Genomic DNA, 24,740 nt, shown 5'->3' on the forward strand with positions numbered 1-24,740 from the left:
CATATCTATAGCCGCGCACCGTGCGAGCACCTTAACGTGCGCGAGCTTAATTCTGATTGGTGGTTACATGTTAGTCAACGTTCGAATCGGTCGAAATCAGGAAGTGTCGGCCGCCATTTTGTTTGTTTTCAGTGAAAAAGGAAGGTGGCGAACGTGAAAAGGGGGCAGGGTAGAGAGTTCCTGACCCCCTAGCCTTTGTCAGGGGGTCCCTGAAGGACCCCGAAGGCAGAATTAAAAAAAAAAATTAGAGAAAAAAAAATCGCGGGGGCGCGCGCACCTTGCGCGCACGGTGAAAAACCAAAAAAAAATTTAATACGTAGTTTATTGTAAAATAAATATATAAAAAAAATAATAATACATACATAACTTAGCATTTAAAAAACCTTGCAAATTCACTTAAAAAACCATAGGTTTCACACACGTTATAGTTAGGCGGATATTTCACTCGTAAAAAACCAATGAAATTCCCCCGTTATAGTTAGTTCAGATAACTATAACTGGCGCGACCGCCACTCTATCACAAGGATGAAGTCATCAGTGATGTCATGAGTGATGCCACTGACCATGTCATGAGTGATGTAATATGTGACGTCATGAGCAGGATTGCGGGCGCGCGAGTTATAGTTATCTGAACTAACTATAACGGGGGAATTTCATTGGTTTTTTACGAGTGAAATATCCACCTAACTATAACATGTGTGAAACCTATGGTTTTTTAAGTGAACATATATATATAGGTATGCATCAAACATGTTTTACTAAATGGTGCTTCCAATGTCTTTATTTATTTGTGTACATTTTATTTTGAAAGCAAATCATCATCATTTACACTCCTGCAAGTATATACGTGTAATCTGAAAGCACTCTGGAAGCATTATTTGTAGGTATAAATTGTTAAATTTTGCAAACCTGCATATATATTTTTATGTTGAAACTATTGCAGTATAGCAAGCTGCATTTCCTTAGAGTTCTCGCCCTAACAGTAAAGGCTTTGCATTACTGAATCATATACACGTTTGAATAACGTATGCACATGATTATAATAATTGCCTGGGTGTCAGTCAGTCTCTTTCACAAATCTAGACTGCAGTACTGTAAACAATATGCCAGAGGTTTGGTGCCTTCAGGGTGAGGGGTTGGGTTGGGGGTGTGGGGTGAAGGGGTTTGGGCCTACTGATCCAGTGGACAAAATAAATATTAAAACCCGTTGTACTGAACCCTAAACAATATGTCCTGGGCGTCAGCAATAATAATTCCACAATGTTGGGATTTATAGGACCATGGGTATAAGGGAAAGTGGGTGGGAAACTGGCTGTGAGGCAGAATTGATTGTGTGCTAGATATTGTCATAATGAGGGAGTGATAGTCTGTTACAATAAAGACAAGAAACGAGTTTTGATGGCCTTGTTTTCATGGGCTTCCATATTTTCCATGGCTAGAATGGGCAATGTTGGGAGAGACAAGGTAATGAGTGTTTTAGGGAAAGGGTTGTGCCAGACTGCAAGGAGAGATGGACCAAGAGGAAACCTACAGGACAGTTGATCTCTAACAGAGCATCTGTGAGCTAAGCCATAAATGAACACCAGGAGTGTAGCTGTGACAGAACAAGGAAGTGGTTCAGAGTGAGGAGATGGTTTGGATAAAAAATGTGTGCAGTATGAAGGCAGATCCTTGCTTGGTAGCATTGGTAGGAAAATTCAGCTAAACTAATTAAGAAATGAGCTGTGCGAGAGTGGACAGTGAAGGACCGTGTTGGAAAATTTGGAATTTAAAGGCTGGAAAAGAGCTTTGTCTGATGGGGAGTGTAAAGTTTGATAGTTCAATCCTGAGTTGGCCCATATCCCTCTTTAGGTCAGATAATCTGCTCTTTGCCCGTCATCCCAAGTCCGAGTCTCACGAAGTTGCATCCAATTGCAGTTTCACTGCTGAACATGTGTTTTGCTTCTCCTGTTATGGCTCCTGTTACATGAGAAGCTTTGCATGTTTAAGTTTTAGACAATTAAACCGCTCTTTGGCGTGGCACTGTATGCAAAATTCTGACACTAGGATTCTGAAATGATTACATTCTATATGTATTTGCCTACTGCTATATACATGTGCTCATTGTCTTGGAATGTATACTCTCAAAATACAACATATGTTTGTTTTATTCTTACCTAAAACTCAAAGATATTCAAGCAAACATGTTAGACAATGGATCCTAAACATAAAAGTGAAAATAATTGTGAAGATTACCAGTATTTAATTACCCTCTGAAAATAAAAGTGGTGGTTGGTACAGTGCTATGGAGTAAGGTTGGGCACGATCGTATAACTCCCGCTTACAAGTGGCAGTCTGTTAGTTACACAGCAAGTTTTGTGGAGCTGGGAAAGTGTATCATATGGCTGGTGAAAGTGTTCATGGTAGATGTCTGGGGTCGCCTGACAAAATGACACATTTATGTATTGTAATTAAGGCTCCCATTTTTCTGTTTTTACTGATTTTTCACAGATAAATACAGACAGAAAACATTTATTTTCCTGCCTGTATTTATTTTAAAATATGTATAAAAATGGAAATTGGATTGCCTTGTGAGAAACTAGAAAGGAAGTTAAAACAAGAGAGACTGTATCCTAATGAGGCCTGAATGGCTGTCCGTGAGCACAAGTATGATACTAAATTGTGGATGTTTGATTTATCATACATGTGTATTCATAGCATAGTAACCTGCCGGGCATTTCAATATGAGTCTACATTTAATGGTTAAATAGATATGGAAATATGCTAGTTTCAGCTTCCTATTTTAACAAACCCAAAATAAATATGGATAAACACAGATGAAATTAGCCAAAATAAATATGGATAAATACAGAAGGAAATGTAAAACAATATATCCTGAAACTGGGATTGCTAATCGTAATGTCTTCGACTGAGGTCTTTATCAATGTCTGCCACCTATGTCTTATGTTGTACATCTCGCTTGACATGATAACATCCCCTTGCCAAAATGTGTGAATAGCCTTCCTTTGCTGGTGAAAGGCCAAGTGTTGCCTGAATCAGCTCTTTGGGTAACAACCGGGCTCTCATCATGTGGTAACCTTCAATGTATTCAAGCACCATGCCAGGACAATGAGCATATTCTGAACTAGGACAATGAGCATATTCTGAACTAAGAAGTGAATAATGGAGTGCAGGCCAGGATGGGAGAAACCACTGCATCTGGTTGAGTCTTATCTTTTATAGCTGTAGAAAGAAGGGCGCTCCTATACTTTCCTGTTTAAATGCTGGCCACACGATTGATTGATTGACAACCAAGACCTGAGAACTTTCTATTTTTGTTAAGTTAGACTCTAATCTGTTCTGGAAGAAAAAGAGCAAAGCCACTTCACACAATACAACTGAAAGAGAGAGGCTGTGCGCTCTTGCTTGTGTTTCTGATCCCTGGATATTACTCCTGTACAGTGAGCAACTTTGTCCTTTAGAGTTGCATTAACCTGTGCTAGCTCAAAAGCAGACCCACATAGACTTAATGTTTGCAGCATCCGTAACCTGTAAGACTGACTCAAAAGGACAGTGATTCAAGAGTAACAAAGGTGCACAATTGTAACGTTCAGTTGAAGAAGCTCGGCTTCAGGGTCTATCCCTTGAAGAAAGAAGAGTGAGAATATTGATGGGTTTGTGATCAGGGAGCACCCATGTGCAAATGCTGGGTTTAGCCTGGTTAAGAGAAATCCCCTTTAGCTGCTGCAGATTACATGACCCAGGGATGAGGGGACGCTTAAACCTCCAGATCTTGATATTATGTTTGTGCATACATAATTCATGAATGTATATTGCCAGATCATTCATGTAGTCACTCCAACCTTTCTTCTGGAATGAGAGAGTATAAATGTGGCTCTGGAGTGAAGGTGTTGGGCAGCGGTTTCATTTTCAGGAATTTCATAAACCGCATGGATGCTGCGGTCCTAGGCTATTGCCAATAGGCTGCGGGCTGCCAATCTTGCTTCTTTTCCCTATCCCCCAGCAGCCTCAACATAAACCGGTTCCCAAGTATAGAAATAAAAACTGATCCCTGTGCAAAAGGGAGTTTCATGGGTCAGCTCAGGCAGGTCCCCCAGGTTGGCACTCTGCTCCCCGGTAGGCTCCAGGGCATCCCCCTCAGGGTCTGCTCCCTCCTGGGCTGTGGGAACCAAGGGGGCCGGCTTCCCACGCCCCCTGCCCCTACTCTCTGAGGCAGGGACCTGGGCCATACTCTCAGGCTCCAGGTCTTTCTCAACACCCTCTTTGGCTGCCATGGACCGAGTGGTAGCACACGCCCACTCAGGCAGACCCAACATCTCCAAGTGAGATCTCCTCTCCACCGTAGCCCACGGGGAGTTCTCCAAGTCATTGCCCAACAGACAGTCTACAGGCATGGCGGGCCTCGCAGCCACCTGAAGAGTTCCTGAGACACCCCCCACACACTCAAAGGGAACCTGAGCCACCTCACATTGGCTCTCTGACTTGCCTGCAGACACTACTGGATAGAATGCATGAGGAACAACCTGCTCTTTGGACACCAACCGGGAGCTGACAGCAGTTACACTGGCTCCTGCATCCCTTAGAGCCTCCACTCTATGGCCATTGATGGTTACCCACTGCCTGTACTTTTTAGTGTTATCAGGCAGTGCAGGTTAGGGACCATCTCAAAGTCTCCTAGTGAGACAAGGGTCAATTCTACGGGATCCCACCCACCTTGGGTACCCATCTCCTCCCCTCCCAGGGCTACACTAGCAAGCTGGTGGGGTGGTGCAGGAGCATCCCTTTGGGGACACTGTGGATCAAAGTACCTGTGGCCCACTTGGCCACACTTAAAACAAGTACAGGCCTACCTGTTGCGGGCACTGGCTTCTTATCCTGGGAGGCTGGGACACCACTGCTTGGTTCCCTTGGGAATTATTTTGGGGCCCTTTGTGGAACTCCCTTGGTTTACCCCTGTCCCCCCCCACCTCTCCTGGGGACCCTGCCCACCTTTGGCGAAGTCTCCCACTGGACCCTTGCGAACCCGGGTGCTCACCCAGCGGTCCGCCTCCTCAGCAAGCTTCCTAGGGTTAGTTAGCTTGCAATCTATCAGATACTGGCGTAGCTCAGGAAAACAATTACTAGATAAATGCTCCCATGCAATCAAATCATACACCTTTTACCCAGCACTCCATTGCTCTGCAAAAAAAGACACATATTCAACCCACGTGGTACCCTCCAGCTTCTTGCAGGTTCTGAATCTCTGCCTATACATCTCAGGGGTCAAACAATGGCGGGTAATCAAAGCTTCTTTCATGTGGGCATTAACCATCCTACTTTCTGGGGGCAGATCCAACAAGGTATCTCTCCCCTTACTCACAAATCGTCCCCACAGCCCAATCCTTCTCAGGGACCCGGTGGGACACCATAGCTAATTCATAAGCGGCAAACCATTTCCCAATATCTTCACTTTTATGGAAATTCTTAATAACCTTCTTAGGTATATACACTCTACTCTCAGTATGCACTACTGGTATGCTGCCACTAGAGGGGGAGATCTCTATACTCTTTGCCTTAATCTCCAACTCCCTCAAAATTCTCTCATGTTCAAGTTTCACTTTCATCATTTAAAATTCTAACTTCTTATTCTCTAGGTTCCTCTGACCATCCAATTTAAGCTTAGCCATCTCCATATTATGCCGCCTATCTCTCTCCCTGTCCTCCATCTCTTCTGGAGTTAGACCCTTTGAGGACACACTAGTGCCCGGGCTGGAAACTGCTTTATCCCATACCAAATCTACCACTTCATCCTGCTGCTCTCCTGCATTCTCTCCCCCCTCCACAGGCTCTTCCATATTCCTAGGGGCATCCCTGGCTTCTAACCAGGCTTTCAGCGCCTTGTAATACTCTTCCCTTCTAGTGAGACCTGTGATAGGGACTGTGAAGCGTTTGCAAAAATATTTGAGCTGCTTGTCATCGTAGGTATCTCATTTCTCTTCTTCCCAGGAGAGATCCTCAGAGGCATTGGATATGGGCTTGCCCATTGTAGCAATAACTGGCAATAACAATCAAAAATCGAACAAAAACCTCAAAAACGTACGTGGTTATGTTATGGTCTGCACTCACTAGTAGTGTACACTATAATTACTGTATGCAATCATAAATGCAAGTCCAGATCCTCACCGCTGACCACCAATGTTAGAAATGGGGGTCTCTAGTTGGCAATGGCTGGCCAATGTCCAAGTAGGGACCCTTCTTCCTAAGTCAGAGTAAGCAGACTACACCCTTTGATAACCCCTGCTCAACCCTGTGGTAACGTAGCACGAGCAGCTAGGCTTATCTCAGAGGCAGTGTGTGAAGCATATATGACCATACACAGTAACACAGTGAAGAACACTACAAAGGAACACCACACAAGTAGTTATAAAAAATAAGTATCTTTATATATAGACTTAACACAAGACCAATAACAGTAAAAAGCCACAATACTAGAAAATAGGGCTACTCTAAAAAGGCTGCAAAAATAGTTCAAGGTGTGCAAAGAGGAGTTCAGTTCAAGGCAGTGGTCTTTGCGGCCCTTTTACTCACAAGATACCTGGATTCTGTAGCAAAGCAACAAAAATGTCGCTAAGGAGTTGTAGCGATGATTTTCCTTACGCTAACCAGCGATGCGTTGAATCCTTGCCGCAAGGGAAGATGATGCGCTGATTGGTGTGCAGGACAAAGCGACAAACTTCCACACTCTAAGCCGGCGATGCGATGAAATCCTTGCCGCAAAGGGAGGATGATGTGCTGAGCCTGTGGTGTGTGCGATCTTGTTGCGATGAAAAGAAATGGCGCTCCGCGAGGGAGCGACGATCCTGATGCGATGCGATGAAAATGGCGAACGCTCGGCATCCGCTCTACGATGTCGTGAAGCGATGAACTCGATGCGATGATCTTTGGTTAGCGAGCGTTTTGAGGCCCGCAAACATGCAATGCGATAATCTTCGGTTTAGCGAGCGTTTGGCAGCCCGCAGACAGGTGATGCAATGATCTCCGGTAGTGAGCACTCGGCTGCAGCAGCGTGACGATTTTCCTTACGCTCTTCAGCTGCAGTGGCTCGCTAACGGGCGTTAGCGACGATTTTCAGCACTTTCTTCTCCACGGTAGAACTAGAGGCCCTGGAACTCACAGGAGCCTCACCTGTAGATAGAAATCCTCGCTGGGAGGAAACAGGAGGCTGGTGGTGCAGTCTGATGTGCCTGAGACTCGTTCAGGAGGCTAGCTCTCTTCTAGCCCTTGGGGGATTGCTGTAGCAAAAATAAAAGTTCCTTGAAAGTCCTTTTCCTCTTCTTCCAAGTCCAGTAGTAAGCACTGCAGGCCAGTCCAAGAAACGGCACACAAGCACAAGGACAGTCCTTCTCCTGCAGATTCCTTCAGTTACACGGACAGAGGTTCTTCTTGTTGTCCAAGAGCAATACAAATTGTAGGGGTTTGGGCACAGATATTTATACCCCAAAAGTCTTTGTTCTAAAGAGTCACAACTCACTGAACCCAGCTAGAACCAGTTCTGCCCAGCCCTGGAGCACTTTGTTTACCAGGCTGCATCCTTCCTTTCAGAAAGTGGGGGTCTACCATCAGATGCACAGTGGGAGGTGGAGCCAGCATTCACCTTGCCAGGCACAGCCCTATTCAGGTCCAGGAGCTACCCCGCCCCATACTCTAATGCAGATCTCTCTATTCAACCCAGGTCTGACGCCGCCTGCCCTGTCCCTCCAAAACCAGACAGCCTATACATATAACAGCAGAGCACACTGGAAGGCTTAGGCAAGAAAAGTGGTGTTTTCAAACACAGAATATAAAAATAAACTTCACTATAAGATGTATTTTAATATTCTGAGCTCAGGCATACTAAATTCATTTTTCTACCATGTTCTCTGGGTCAGTTAGGACTATAGAATGTAATAGCCAAACCTCCCATTCTGGCCTATGGAGAACAGCTAGCCTTACAGTAGTGAAAAATGAAATTGGGTATAATTCACTACCAGGACATGCTACACACATCAGAGCATGTCCTACCGTACACATACAATGCACCCTACCATAGGGGTGGCTTACACGATGCCAAGGGAAGGTTCAGGGGCTGGGAAGTGGGTGCACTTCACAGCCAAGATGGCAGTTCTATACTGCACACAGACACTGCAGTGGCAGGTCTGAGACACACTTTACAAGCTGCTTCTGTGGGTGGCGCAAACCGGCGCTGCAGGCCCACCAGCAGCATTTGGTTTACCAGCCCTGGGCACACACAGGCCACGCTACTAGGGACTAACAGGCAAACCAAATAAGCCAATCATGGATATACCAATTCACGTCATCTTTACACAGGGAGCATTCGCGCTGTGGCACTGAAAGCGCCCAGAGCATCTATTACCAGCAAAAACAGAGGAGACACAGCGAAAAATGAAAGGGAGACTCACGCCAATGGTGCCAGGTCTAACACAGGACTACAAGGATTTAAGCTAAAGATCAGTCTGACTGATGCATATTCAACAGCTAGCAGCTGTTTTTACTTCTAATTGAGTAGACATCAAGTCAGGTAATTTGCTTAGTCGTGGTTGGTGTTGGTCTATGCCCCTATAGAAAACTGACACTGTTCAGTGGGAACAAACAGTAAAACTCGCAAAAGTTTTAAAAAGGAGCTTTTGTCTACTGCACTCACCTGCATGCGGAGGCACATATCTGATTCTCACTAGAAGCTTTAGTTTTGATTGAAAAATAAATTGCAGCATCACATTTTCAGAAGCGATCTGAATCGCTACAGTGTTGGTGATAAGGTGGCGAAAGTCTAACACTAAGGACTTTTGTTTTGGTGGCACTTAACTTTAAGATGCTAGCTCTGAAGCCAGACTGCAACCATTCTTAAATCCTCAAATGCTGTAGAAGAATCTTTCTGGACCTGCTGACCTGTGTGTATATATACAGCCATATTGCCTCAGTGTGGAAGTGAAAAGTCTCTGCCCTCCTACAAAAAAGGTCCTTTAAAGTTCAAAGCTCAGAAGCAATGCTTTTGGTGGGCGAATTTGGGTTTTCCTAGCAGGCCGTGAGATTTGTTTAGGTAACCATAACTGGCCAATTTAGTGGGGTGGGTTTTGGTGCCCCCACCCCCCTTTCACCTTAATATTTTAAGGCATTTCAAAGGATTTTTAACCTGTGTTTGTAAGGAGTATAAACTTCTGAACAAAGTTTATTCAATGCAATTTTGTGTTTTTTATGATCTACTAAATCTAGATTCTATCAAAGCAAATCCCCCTGAGCCTTGTAAGTTGGATGTCTGCCTTATAGCCTGGCAAGAGGACCTGGCCTACAGCCAGACTGTGTTTCCAACACTCTATTGAAAAAGAGCACCTGCTTTGCATGACCTTTGGCTGTGGGAAATGGGGCTTGACTTGAGGACCTGGCCTTTGTACAGGTGCTGTGCCCCAATCACCATTCATGACCTACCCGTGCTGAGCATGGCCTTCAGTCTGTGCCCAGCAATCCATGAGTGACCAACAACCACTGTTCAGAGCATTCAGCCTTTCACTTCAGTGGGTGGCCGCCTGCTCCCATATCTCCATTGGTGACCTCACCCACTGTACACAGCCGTTAACTCTGGGTCCGTGGTCTGACTAATGGTGAGGCTGAGCCATCCCTGTGGACCTCTGTGCTTGGTGTGCATTGTCTTTGCCATGCATAGTTACTTTGTGATTGTTTTTTATTTTTTTATTTTAACTTTTTGTTGAGTTTTATATTCAAGCAAAAAATACTCAATAGAAAAAAAATACATGTATCTACTCTAATTTCGATAGGAAAGTCCTGAAGTTTTAAAGAGGGGTGTTTTACTTATATCGGCAGTATCTGCCCTGTGGTCCGGGGATGCAGCTCCCCGCCCACCAGCCCCCGCACTCCCTCCGTTTTTCAGGGTATTGGCTCTATTGTCTTGCATCATGTAATGGCCTTGCAGCAAAAAAAACTCAGTTGTTGCTAGCAAAACACATTAGTCAAAGCCTCTAATCCTTCAAGGATCAGCAAATCCCCCAGTGGACAGCATGTAAAAATGATACCTATTCTGTTTGTATAGTTTTTACATTTATTAGCCTTGGAAGATATGAGGATCCAGATGAGCAAATTTAAAGGCAAGATATACAAAGCTCCCTGGATAAATAACCCTTTGAAACTTATCCTTCACCTTTTTGTAATAACTAATAAGTCAAAAACGATTGAATTAATTACATAAAATGAAGCAAAGGCACTTCTGTAGGCAAAGTTCTAGTTAAGGGCAAAACATGTAAGTAGTTTCCTCAGCAGTTTTTGCTGGAGTGTAGTGGCAATTATATTTTCCTATCTGATTTAAAATATGAAAACATAACTTTTTAACAGCCCATTTGTCATTGCTCCTACCCTGGGCAGGTCTGCATGCTAAATGTTTGGGACTTATGCTGTTTGATGAGAATGTTTTATGCAAAGTTGTCAAACTGCATAAAGTTTCTAAGCAAACACAAATCAGGTTTTCAGTGGAACAGAATCTTAACTAATGCTACACAGTGACTATCACCTATGTGCAACATATTTGAAGAGCCACTGGGTAAAAGGCATGACCTTTGCAAAATACCTCTGGAGATAGCTTTAACACTAGAAATAAAGGTGCCCCTCACATGCCTTCTCGTAGTTATCCATGAACAAAACTACTTCAGAGCAGTTTCTGAGATGTAAGCTATTAATCAAAGGCAAGCCTGCAGTAGGTTATGATAAAGACAGCCTAGAATGAATCTTAAAAGGTACTTAAACAACTAGAAGGAAGTTATAAGAGCCTTCAGGGCTCCTTCATTGGCAGCACATCCCACAGTGAAAGCTTTCCCCTAGTCTGTTGACTGCCAAGTGCTGGAATGGCAAGTCCAAGCATGAATGCCAAGAATTAATGAAAGGCATTAATGTATGAAAGCCATGAATGGCAAGTCCAGGCATAGTGCTAAGCACCTGTCACAAAGCGTAAATGTGAAAGAAGAATGAAAAGCTAGTCCAGTTGTGTAGTAGATTCATGATTTGTTAGCCAGGAATAGTAGAGCATTTTGGTCCTGACTCCACTTCTGTTGTCTTTGTCTATAGCTATGTGGTTCTGGATCTCATGGAGAGTGACCTGCACCAGATTATTCATTCCACGCAGCCACTGACACTGGAGCATGTGCGCTACTTCCTGTACCAGCTCCTACGAGGCCTCAAGTACATCCACTCAGCCAATGTCATTCATCGTGATTTGAAACCCAGTAACCTGCTGATAAATGAAAATTGTGAGTTGAAAGTGGGTGACTTTGGCATGGCTCGGGGCTTGTGCACCAAGCCCGATGAGTACAAGTACTTCATGACTGAGTATGTGGCGACCCGCTGGTACCGCGCTCCTGAGCTTATGCTGTCGCTGCACGAGTATACACAGGCTATTGACATGTGGTCTGTGGGTTGCATTTTTGCTGAGATGCTGGGCCGGAAGCAGCTGTTCCCTGGCAAGAACTACATCCATCAGTTGCAGCTGATTATGACTGTACTGGGCACGCCATCCAGCCAGGTCATCCGCGCCATCGGTGCAGACCGGGTAAGGGCATACATTCAAAGCCTGCCTGTGCGGCAGCCCGTCCCACTAGAGAGCCTGTATCCAGGAGGAGACAGGAAGGCTCTAGACCTAATGCAGAAGATGCTGCGCTTTGACCCCCGAGAGCGAATTTCTGTGCTTGAGGCCCTGCGTCACCCTTTCCTATCGAAGTACCATGACCCAGATGACGAGCCCAACTGTGTACCAGCCTTTGATTTTGACTTCGACAAGCAAGTGCTGACCAAAGAGCAGATTAAGGAGTCTATTGTGAATGAGATCAATGACTTCCATGACAAAAGGGAGGGTATTCGTCGGCAGATCAGCTTCAAGCCGTCTCTGAGGCCAGCAGGAACTGATGCCATTGCTTACGAAGAACCTGCCAGTGGAAGTGAAATGCTGGAACATTTCACTCCCGGTGATGGAGTCACCCTTTCCCGGGACCCGACCACTGTCCTGGCCGTTGGTTTGGCATCTGTCTCTTGCTGTGATGAGGACATGCCAAGTGCTAGTTCGGTGGGTGATCGGATGGATTTTGCCTTAAACTCTCCAACTGCTCAAACCCAGCATGAGATCATTGACCTAACTGCAAGTGTTGATAGCGATACCTGCGAGTCAAACGAAGATGCTGGCAAGAAGCCGGCAGATACACCAGTCAAAGCTGAGGTAGAAGTCGCACCCAAGAGGGAAGGTGCCATCTCAAATGATACAAAAGAAGCGCTTATTGACCTTTTGCGGAAGTCAGCCATGAGAAACAGGAACAAAGGTAAGTCACTGAAATGTGGATTGCGATTGCAGTGTCTATCTTTTCCTTGTGTTGCGGTTCAGCTTGGGCGTAGATTGGAGTCAAAAGAAGGAATGATTAGTTGACTACAGGACAGAAAATCTGATGATTATTTAAGGATCCTGTACCCCTGAAAGTTCTCCTGCTTACAGTGCGTGTGAACAGATTAATCGGTCTGTGCAGATCGCTAATATCATGCCTGCTTTATTTCACATTTACTGTTGCAAGTCTTCAGGGCTAGGCCATGACTAGAAAATGATCTCCAGAGCCATAGTAATGTTTTTTGCCTGAGACAGGACACACAATAGTTTATACTGTAGAGGTAAACAAAACAAAGTGCTCAAATATTTTACTTCTTTAAAAAGCTCCAAATTAGGGGCCATGGATTCTGATGTTCAAACACTCTTACGCTAAGACATAGTTCAGATTTGGAGCAGTAGGGTAACTGGGAACAAAACATTATTATTGGACCCAAACAGGATTGCCTCCTCACACCCACAAGTTTCATACTTTATATTAACGATCTGCCAGACTTGAATATTTGTACTGATGATTCTATAGTCCCCAAATAAAAACTGTCTATTGTGCTATAAACTAATGACGCCATCGTCCTTACACGGTTACCTGAGAGCTGCAGCACTTGGTATGTGCCACAGAATCTGTCTTCTGTGACTTGGGCAACCCAATAAACAAATCCAGTACCAAGATTATGGTTTGTGGCACAGCTAGTAAAGCTGTGAGGATGGAAAAAATGGTGACATTTCAAATAATCTGGGCTGACATTTTCTTCCTCAACAGATAGGAACTCTATCCTCTAGCTAGCCTGGAAAAAAACTGAAGCAGTTTCCGCAGGGATTTTAATGTTTGCAAGCAATCAGGGGGATATTGACTATCACATCCCTGAAATTTTAAGATTTGAAGTTGACTTGAACCTTGTGTGTTGGGTAAAGGTCTAGGGCTTGTTTCCTGAAGCTCATTCTCTTGCCATACAATAAGAGGTAGCTATGAAAAATGCTCCTTTGAATCCCATGTCGAGCCAATAAGCTTTGTTTGAGGCAAGCTGTGTGATGGGTCCAAACAAACTCGCTTGCTGAAGAGTGGCCAATATCTTGCTGCAAAGAAGAGTGTCCCCTTTCTAACACCTTTATTGATGAGTGCTGGCAAGATTTGATCTCACTAAAAAAAACTGCCCTGAGGTCCCTAATCACAAAACTGGCAGAGGCCATAAATCTCCCCAGTGCCATGCCTGTCTATGATCATCAGAAGTTATTGTGTTTTCTGCTGTACACATATTCCAGTATGTGACAAGTTAAACCACTTTTGTTCTGAAATGGGCATTTCACCCGAAATATGACCTGCAGAAAATCTCTTATTGACCTAAGTTACAGTCTCTTCTCCGTTGCTCCTCAGCCAACAATTTCCTCTCTTAGGTTCTGTCCATTTTGGTTTACTGTGAACACGACACCACAGTTCAGTACGAAAAAGATAGAGAGTCTTAATTGTCAGACTGATCACTGAAAAGGTATGTAATGTTTTCTTCTTGAGTTTCTATGGAAAGTGTGACTCCTCCCAGAAGTTGAGGTGCCACCCTGAACAGGATGGGTCTCCTGAATGATAACCAGTGTTTCCTTCAGAGGGTCCCAGTTATTATGAAAAGGCCTAAAAATCTCCCTGACTATCATGTAGTACTGATTGAAGAAATGAATGCAGACATAAATAGCCAGGCATCTAACTCTTCCTGACACCATGGAGAGAAAAGTGCCAGAAAAAGACATCCAAAGGAAAATCAACTGTGAGGACCGAATATCAGGGACAAAATTGGTAGCAATGGTGAGATGAATGTGATGTAAAATAAGGTAATACATGCTTTGTAACGCATCCATCACTTGTAAATGCCTCTTTACATATGATTCAAGCAGGAATTAACATCATAGAAAAAGATCCAATTTCATTCTGAATTGGGAACCACAGGCAGAGATCCCTGACCAAACCACCATCTTGGAAATGGCAATTCATAAACGCTGTCTAAACCCCGTTCCTGCAACTCCATGTCTGCTTAACATCTGCTTAACACATGAAGAAGCCAAAGTTTAAAATCTTTGCACTGAAAAGGACTCTAGAGTCTTGTCATTGCACCTCTCCTCTTATATCCACTGGTTGAGGGACCTCAAACTCCAGTGTGGTCCAGATTGTTAATATACATAGGCACGCTCCGAGAGCAGCTTTCTGCAACAAGCTGCCTTCTTGTGTGCTACTCAAACCATCTTCTTGATTCTCCAGTTCTGATAAGCTCTTCTCATGAAGCTTACCAGTGCTCTTTCCAATCCAAAAGATTAATAGCTGCTCTACTGTAAATTTGTCATTTATTTACTATTCACATGAATGCCAAATAATGACATTTACTGACTAATTTCCACATTGTATGCTTAAAATTCCTAATGGCTAAAAAGTATTTTAACATCATGATGCAGAAGCAAATGTATACGTAGGTGACACTGAAGAAATCTTCCATGAGGAGAAAGCAGAAGGGTCACCAATAATTCATCCTGGAGCCATGGAAGACTGTGTTTTCTTCCCTCTCCTTTTGTTTCTCTGCTGTCAAGCCTTCGATTACCCAACTCTCTGCCTCACCCACCTCAATATTCGTCGCATTCCACTTACTTCCTTACCTTACCTTCGTTTTTGAAGATCTGTTTATGTATTTTTTACTTTTTTGTCTACCAACTAAGGCGTTGAGTAAAAAGTCAGCAGTGGATGTCATATCATTGAATATATAGAATGTGTGAGCTGCCATTACATGCAACAGGAGAGATGTAACCAGCAGAAAAGGAAGAGTGTGTGGTCCCTATACAGTGCAAGTCACCATCTGTAGTGTTGGATCCTGCTCTAAAGGGACCATCTGGAGCATTAAGGCCTCGCCTGAAACATTGCCGAGTACTGATTCTGATGCATTCATCTGGGGTATTTTTTAAGTGCCTGTAGTTCTATTTGGATCACTGTGTCAATTGTTTGTTGACTTTCATGGAGTTTTGATGATTCTTTCAACGGAGGCAACCTCTGAGCTATTTTGTCTAGTTTTCCAAGCCTCAAATGATGGCTAGTGTCCACCTTTCACTTTGCTGTGTAAATCGCAACCTTTGAGCAAAAAAAACGAGAGATTTACACCTGTCACAGAGCACTGCCATTGAACGTATCCAGGGACAGGAGCTCTGCATCCTGTGCAGCTGGTAATTTGGATTGAGCTGTTACAGCTCACAACAAAAAGAAGACTGCCACTCACATTAGGGTCGCCAGATTAAGATGAGATCCACTCACATAACTCAAACTGTAGTCTAGACATAATTGGGAAAGTGACAAAAACCCAGGAGGACTCTACAGCTAGACCCATTGGCCACTTGTCTTCATGAAACCGCCTCCCCTACTCAGTCCACCCATCAAGGTCCCAACTCGCAACATAGATGACATCTCAACAAGGAGGAATAAGAATTAATATAAAATATTGTATACTTTGAAAGGAGCAATTTAACCTTTTTCAAAAACTCTGCTTCCTCCACTCCACTGCCCTTGCTGGACTAAATGTCTTTAGTTCAGATGAGCTTCCTAAAAACCAGACTAAGACATAAAATTAGAAAATGTCAGTTTCATTAAAGGGCCCATTCAAAATATATCATTTTTTTTAATGTCGCCTACAGACAGCTCTTAGCTGTGTGGTGCCGAAGACCTGTTGTGACCAATACTTGCAGCGGGCTTTGGGCCAGCCCATTACTTTCCATTGGGTAACTTTCTTGTCAGTCTTATTTTATGGCTTTCCTTCTTCGGGTTCTACTCCCCTGAAGCATAGCTTCTTTACCATACTTTTGATTGGTTGTCTTGTATACTCAATAGTTCACTTCAGGTAACTACTTTTTTGTTTTGTCTTTCAGCACTTCATGGGAGCGCATGTTTTGTTGCTCTCTCACCCAAGTGTTTCTTCTTCCCTTAAATGCCCTCCACCCCCACCCCACACCCTGGTGTTCTTGTTGTTACTTCCCACTACTCTCCCGGGTCATATGTAAAAGCACAGGAACAGGTATATTTTTACGAGGGTTAGATCTAAGAGCAGACTTCATTGAGGAGGGTTTGTTTTATCTCCTGTGTTCTACATGTTGCATTAAATCCCAGGTCCGGGCATGCAAATTCAGCATTAATAGCTCTGGGGTGGGGTGGGCTTTGGCACTTACCTCTGTGAAGGAGATGTTTCCCCTCTGGATGCCTCTAAAGCTGCTGCTAGGTTGCTGCAGAGAACTATATGGGAAAAAGCAATAGGGTGACCCTGTGTCCCTCGGAACCTGGGAATGTATATAACAAGCAACAAATGGTTCTGTCTGGTAAGGTAATTGCTTTAAAGGTCAAGAAGTCTTAATCATGTAAGAACAATCTGAATGGATATCGTAAATGATTTTGGCAGCAAGGTCATTTTTTACTTTTTCTTTAGATCACATATTCTTATATGGTTGTCAGAGTTTAAAAAAATCATCAAATGACATGAGTGACATAAGATTGAGTGGATAAAGTGACAAGATGACCTAAGTGGATAAGTGTCATTTGTACATAAGCGATACGAAAACAAACAAATATGCACACAATATACAAAGGGTAATATTGGTGTCCGTCCAATTCCGTTATAAATAGTGTCTCCGGTACAAGCAAGGAAGGCTTTATAAATCTTGGGACCAGAAGACCTAATGGACTTGGACCAGTAAGTACATCGACGTTTTGACCCGGACGTGTGCGCAATTAGGTAAGCGTAATGGCAGGTCTTCTTCAAGACAAGCGGACAACAGAAAAGACAGCCACTTTCAAACGAAACACCCAATTTGGGGAAGTTGATTAATTCCAAAGGCCGATTAGTTTGATTGATATTTCCCAAAAACTCTTCGGCCGGATACTTCTGGACCGCCTTCAGGGTTGGCTGAAAGAAGAACAAATACTAAGCCCCTACCAGGCCAGCTTCAGATCAAACATGTCAACCGTAGACCAGATATTCAGACTACAACTACTTTTATGGAAAACGGTGACTATAGAGGGTGGCAGCCTCTATTTAATATTTATTGATCTGAGGTCTGCTTTCGATCTCGTACCCAGGGAGAAACTCTGGAAGGTGTTGAATGATCTCGGGATCCCTCCCTACCTTTTAAATGTCATAGAGAGGCTTCACTTGGAGAATTTTGCACAAGTACGATGTGGAAAATACGGAGAATTTACTTCTTGTTTTCCTGTCCAAAAGGGGGTACGCCAGGGATATGTTATAGCCCCTACTTTATTTTGCCTTTTTATTAACGGTCTTATTGACCATCTTAAAAAAATTGAGGACAACGATGCCCCCAAGCTAGCTTCTGGGAAGGTCCCTGCACTGATGTTTGCAGACGATACCCTGGTACTTTCAAAATCACCAATGGGTATCCAGCGCATTCTAGATGGTTTTGCAAGTTTCTGCAGGCTATGAGGGCTGGAGATCAACCTAGCAAAAACAAAGTATATGGTCTTCAACCCTCCTCACACGACCCGTCCAAACCCTTCTTTACACGGCATTCCTTTGGAAAGAGTCAAGATATTTGATTATCTGGGAGTTGCCCTGTCAGAGCACTTTGAATGGGGTCCACAGTTGGACAAAGCAAGGCTCAGGCTAATCCAGACAGTGGGCGGTATAATGAAATTGTACAGAACCTCAGTTTTTAAACCAGCCGCCCCTGTGGTGGAAATGTATAAAGCTCAAGCAAGGGGTGCCACACTATATTGGGTGGAGTTGTGGGGGCATTGCCCTACTACTAATCTGATGAAGGTGGAGAATAACTTAATGCGTCAGCTTATAGGCCTACCCCATAGCACCCCCCTTACACCCCTTCGCATGGACCTGGGTATGAGGTCCCTTGATGAAGAAATCGCCCTGAGACCTTTAACCTTCTGGCGGAGGATGTGGGTGACCCCAGAGCTATCTGTCTACAGGGCTGAGCTAACTGAGCTCTTATCCATTTGTACCACCAAGAAAATTGCATGGCTGTGTCGCATAAGGGATCTTGCCTTCAAGTTAGGCATGCTGGACCTCTGGAGACATCATGTGCCACGATCTCTAGGTTGGAGCTAGTCAACTGCTATAGAACAGCCAATCTAACGTCTATTCGAGAAAGTACCTCGTGGTTGTTTAACAGCAGAATTTCTACTGGTAAAAGATGTATACAGCAAGGAAAATGTTTTGGATTTTATTCAACCCCCATTGGCCAGGAAATTGTATGTGCAGTTGATTGGGGACCCTTCCATTATTAGCGCATACTAGTAAATGGGTGAGAGACCAAACAGGTGAATGTCCTGCATGTAAGTATAAGGAGGAGTCTGAACTACATGTCCTGCGCCTCTGTCCTGTTTATTGGCTGCCGCGCAAGCATTGGTTAATCCAACTATGTAAGAATTTAGGCTTCGTGCGCTGCAAAGAGGCTTACGGATTTTTAAAGTACGACACCCACCCACCAGTTGTCTTTGCTGTATCACGATTTTTAAACTGTATGTGGCACACTCGGCGGGCCTACTTAAAATAGATCACATGGGGAAGAATAAATGTATGAACTCGCGTAGGTTGAGCAAGTCTGTATCCACGCTCTGGGTTCTGCATCGTAGTCCTATATTTTTATCCTTGTAAAAACTTTAGACTGCATTTCATCTTAGGATGGCTGCTTTTACTCTGTTTTTAACCGGTATATGATAGTATTATGTATCATTTCACATCCCCGCTGTACTCTCATGTATTGTGTGTTTTTTCCTCTCATTCGAGGGATGATTATTGTACAAGAAGATGTTTGGCAGTTGTCTTTTTAATTACAAGTGTATATTATCTGTTTTATTGTCTGCACTTTTATGGCCCCAGAGGCCGAAATAAAGTTAATAAATGGAAATGGATTCATTCCAAACATGCAGTGTTTTCCAGGGTGCCTCCAGTGACTGAGTTAATTGGCCAGGGGCACGGAAATCGTGGCGCATGGACATGCCATGCTTGCAGTTAAGAGAGAGAACACCTTGAAGGTTGTCATCTTGGTTGAATAATTTAACAACTGGAGACGCAGAACATCAGGTTGGGAAAGGGGCTTTTCATTTAATGCCGCCCTTCGCGAGTATCCAGCGATGTGTAGTCTTAGTTAGATTTCTTTCAATTTCAGTGTGTGACAAGCTGCTGTCTTTCTTGGAACTATATGGCCAGTTTCATTTCAGAGTTGTGTGGAATGTAAAATCGGCCTCTAAAACATTTTCTTGTCACTTTTCCTTATTAATGGCCTCAGTAGTTGTTTTCTTTTCAGTACCTGCAATTAGTCCTCTTAGTTAGTTTTAAGCTTGATCTCATGTGACAGGCTTTTGAGGGCTTTCCTGGGACAGCGGATCCGCTGTAGCTTGCGAGTCTCTTGTAAATAAAGAGGGCTTAGACCGCACCCATTACTTACCATTTCTTACCATTAGTTGGCCTCGATGTCTTTCTCATTTCCTTGCTTTTCATTGGTCAGTGCCTTCTGCTTCCACTTTCTTGTCCCATATTGTCCACTCCATGGAAAACGAATCAAGTACAGCTTCCTATTGATGGCTATTGTCCTTCCACTGGCTGCACGCTTCTGTACATACCTTTTTTCTCTTTTCACTGGTAGTGTAGAAGCCTAAATATATTAAATCACAAAGCCATCAGATCATGCACATAGATAAAGGTTTATTTACGTGACACAGAGACGGTTGACCACCCAAAAATGTTCAATCAATTGCCCAAAAACAGAAGTTACGCACAATACTTTATTTGCCCAAACCACAAAAGGGCGTACGTTGGCGTTTCATTAATTGTCCAAAAATATTTCGAATACATGACCATTTCTTGGAAAATCTGGACCATTACACCCTTGTCTTGTAACAATAAATCTAGATTGCACAACATTATATGTGTGTGTATATATATGTAGTCCAATCAAAAGGCGTTAATAGTGCATGAAAAGCAATTCCACAATGGTAAACCCACGTCCATTTATTTTTCAGACTTTGGGTACTTCCATTATTGAGTAATCTAGAAACCAATGATCAGATGTATCATCCATAAATAGTGTCTTATTGCATGCTGTGGAAAATCACAAGTGCTGTCTATTGAGCAAGGCTTGCTTCTTGTTGCATTTCAACAGTCATGAATTTTCATTGTACAGGCCTCAGATGAAATACATGGGCCTTATTCCTCCTTGAGTCTCACAAAGTTTGAGCAAGACAAGATGCATTCCATACATGATAGAAAAATACAAGTCTACATCCTGCCCTGTGATACACAATCACACTGATGGCCCTACTTCCGAGGTATTTGGATGTAGAGAGATAAAATAAAAGTCCACAGTAGCACCCATAATAGAGCATGTGTGTGTTTGCAGGCCGTCTCTCCTACCCCCACCCCGTGTCATAGCTTGTACCCGGGCACGCTCTCCTGTCATTGCTTTCTCCGTCCCACCCACATGCCTCCCTCGGTTACCATTGGATTTCACTCAAACATGCGAATTGAAAACCCCAAGTACTTGTTTTGTCAACATTCAACATGAACGCAAATCAATAATGGTATCAAATATTTCAAAGACGGTGCGTTGGGAATACCACACAGCTGCCTGTCCTATCTCTGTGATATAATATAGATTGAATATGGAATGTGCCTCACTTCATTCGAACAGGCTACACAAGCAGCCATGCATAGCAATATTAACTGAAATCATTAACAAGGTAGCACCGTGTTCGCCGCTTAACCCTGTCGATCGTAATAATACTACACCGATTCTGGGAGTGCATCATTGAAACGAGCTGCTGGTTATGAAAGAAGCTGGCTATAATGTGGCATACGCCCAAACCGTTCCATAGGATTCCGGGCACGGTATTGGGAAACCTTGCTGGTTGTTCAAGGTCGCTTAGATTCGCCCTCATTAGAGTAACGAGTATTATCCAGGCCACTATCTCTGCTTTTCGTCATATTCAGACTGATTAACTAGGTGCCCTTGCAGGCAACCTACAATGTTATACAGGTACTGGACTTGTCGTTGTCTAGCAAACGCCCTTCGCTCCTCCCCCTTTTCTTTACAACTTCGATAAATACATGTTGGAATATTTCAGCGATAAGGCCCAGGCCTGCATTATGTTACCACGTCACTGTGTTTTGAGGTGATTCATTTCTTCCTGTACGCTTGCACAATGCACCATTTCCAGGACATTCCCTGCCAGTGACAAAGAAGGCAAAACCAGGCTACTTTCTCACAAAGCACAGACGGCCTCGAGTACCAAACACAAACCAAACAATTCGGTGCATTAAATCATTTTGAGGAAACGCCACTAATTTCGCAGTTCTGACTGAAAATATCCTCTTGGGGCCTGTGGAGGAGAAGAAAGGGAGCCGACTGTAAAGATTTTGAAATTATGGCCCATGCAATAAAGCTGTAAAACTGAAACTGCAGCTGCTGTTTGCACTTGGAAGTTAATGGCAATTTACAGGACACTTCTCTGCAATTCCTTGGTGATTCAGATCAGAAGCCACACAGACTGACCACTAGCGATTGTCTTCTTCGCAATGGCATTAATGGAGCACAATAGTTCCTTAGCAACGAAGGGTTTCTTATTACGTTTTGAAAATGGGCTTTGGCAAAAATGACCCGATTTCCTGAGAAAAACCTTAATTGCTAGCGCCATAACAAAAGGCAATCATGTAAAACACACACCTAGATGCCTGTATGTATGTTTGGCTTGAGCGCACGCACAACCACACACATTTAACCACTCCTTACCTCCAAGGACCTGCACAAAAAACCCTGATATTTGTTACAGAAATGTGATGGCTCCTCATATCGCAAACTAGGCCCACTTGAAAAATCTGAATGAAAAGTTATGAAGATCAAATAAAAAAAACATTTTCGATCACACCTGACAATTTTACATGGCATTTGCACTGATCGACCAGTGGAAGACATTTGCACCCGTCCACCGGTGCAAAAGTACACAATTTTTCTCTGGTCTGTTGGTGCAAATGTGTGTGTAAATTTGATGTTGTTGGTACGGAAAGTCTTCTCCGTGGCTCTGGAGAGCATGCTTCCATGCCCTATGTTGATCTCCTGACTAGTCACCTGAAAGTACTGTAGGTTTTCTTGATCTAATCCTCAGTGAACATGACAACCCACATGTCCACTGAAGATCTTCCTATTTACTTGGTTTGAGACATTAGAGCTTAACTTTGAGGTCGAGGGAGCATTTATAGCAGTAGCGGCTGGTATCAAAGGAGAGGGGTAGGGCGGTGGGGGGAGGAGATGACAACAAAAACAAGCATTGGCATAGCCAATAGGTCTCGCTTTGGGACCTTATAAGTATTTAGTTATGCAGCACAATATCCTTGGTGCAACAACATTAACTGTTGCATGGTTAAAGACTTATAAGGCCCCAAAGGCGAGACCTATTGGCTCTGCCAATGCTTGTTTTTCCTTTTTAAAAGGACAAGCAGTGCTATCAGGCTCCGGCTGCCACTTAGTGGTAGGGAGAGAGAGGTGTGTAGAGAGAGGTAGAGAGAGGTAGGTAGAGCGGTAGGTAGAGAGAGAGAGAGAAGTAGAAAGAGGTAGAGGTAGATAGGTAGAGGTAGATAGGTAGAGGTAGATAGGTAGAGGTAGATAGGTAGAGCGGTGGAGAGGTAGAGCGGGTTAGGAAGAGAGGTAGAGGTAGAGAGAGAGGTAGTGCGAGAGGTAGAGTGAGGGGGAGAGGCAGAGGGAGAGAGGTACAGAGGTAGAGGGGAGAGAGAGGGGGGGAGAGAGAGAGAGGGGTAGAGCGCTGCATAGGCGAGACCAAAAAACAGGGTGAGAGGTCAGGAAGAGGGAAGTGTGAATCTTTCAGCTTTTTTTCCAGGGACACCATGTTGCCTCGCAACTGGCCCGTCTCTCTTTACAAATACAAGTTGGTGTATTTTCAGCCTTATGCCCATTGTTGTTTTCGGACTCGCTGAAGAAACCCTGCGTGATTTGGAAGTGCGCCACAAGGCCTAAGCAAGCTGGCACAGAAAGATTAAAATCCATCAAAGAAATGGCCCTGTCGGCTGCTGATCAGACAGTAATTCTATTTTTGATTTTTCAGTTTCACAAATGAAGGTTTACAAATTACTACACAGTGAATGGAGTGCACCTATTGAAAGAACTCTGCAAATATGACGAGCAAACCAACTTCTCGTATATTTATTTTTTATGTGTTCATTATACATCTACTGGAGCAGAGAATAGAGTACTGGATACAGCGCGTGCGATGGTATCTGGTATAAAACTGGGTTGATGTGTAGCGCGTCACACGCTGTCTTCTGTTGCTTCAGAGCATTGGGGACAGGATGTAGAATTGCAAGAAATGCCCGCATTTGGGAGGAAAGAGAGTTGGGTTTTCAGGTACGTGTACGTTTTTGCTGGAAAGGGTTGGGTTTTCAAGTTTATTTAGCTAAAAATATTCACCTTCTATTAGAAATTTCGAAAAAGAGTTCCAAAGAGTGGAGCTTTGCACTGCATATCATGTACACTAGCGTGCCTTTTTTGTGATGTTTTTGTGAATGCTTGCGTTGAGAGTTGAGCCCGGGCTCCGGAATCGTTCATTCAACAAATTAAGTTGATTTTGCGATGACAGCCTGGACACACAGGAAACAACTATTGGAGCTGGGCGGGCTTGAGCCTTGAGCCTTGAAGATGTAAACAAGTGGGAGGGGTGGTGGGAGTGAACGTGCGCGCGCGCGCGCTAAGCAGCAGCTGTTTGCAGATTTGTTTAAATAAAATATTTTAAACCAGACGCAAAAGAAAAGCCGTGCATGAGTCAATAAGCTAATAAAATAACACAAAATAATTTGTGAGACAGCAGTACACAAAGAAATAACAAACGTAACTAGAGGAGAGAGAATAGATGGGAGAGAGAGTGAGAAGCGAGAGAGAGAGAATAAAGGAGCAATAGAATTATATAAGTTGGAGTCAGAGAGTGCAAAACAGTGCTGGGGAGTGCTGTTTTGGTGCGCGTGCTGTAAGGGTGCCCCCAAGCGTGAGAAAGCGTGCAAGAGAGTGCGTGTGTGAGAGAGTGTGTGAGAGAGCATATGTGTGAGAGAGCAAGGGTAAGAGAGGGAGTGTGTGATAGTGTGAGAGAGTGTGTGTGTGTGAGAGTGAGTGTGTCCCCAATATCATGTTTCAATATAGGACACTGGTAATGCAGCCATTGTTCCAATAATATTCATTCTAGATTATACAGGAAGAAAAGAACATTTTAGGTCTACAATGGATAAAAAGTGAAAGCATGCGAGCTTTAATGACAGAAGATACATTCAGTTCCTAGGAAACCTCAGAAGGCTGCTTT

General features: G+C 43.7%; 1 protein-coding gene across 1 annotated transcript in view; it reads left to right on the plus strand.

The window, feature by feature from the left end:
• The window catches only part of MAPK7 (mitogen-activated protein kinase 7), a 67,628-nt gene that overhangs the window by 10,331 nt on the left and 32,557 nt on the right, over window positions 1–24,740 (plus strand). Inside the window, exon 4 of the mRNA XM_085618668.1 lies at window positions 11,107–12,347. Within this exon, the coding sequence (XP_085474794.1) occupies window positions 11,107–12,347 (1,241 nt within the window). The remainder of the gene's footprint in view (window positions 1–11,106; window positions 12,348–24,740) is intronic.

This window comes from Triturus cristatus, chromosome 7, assembly GCF_964204655.1.
Source record: "Triturus cristatus chromosome 7, aTriCri1.1, whole genome shotgun sequence".
Lineage (NCBI taxonomy): Eukaryota > Metazoa > Chordata > Amphibia > Caudata > Salamandridae > Triturus > Triturus cristatus.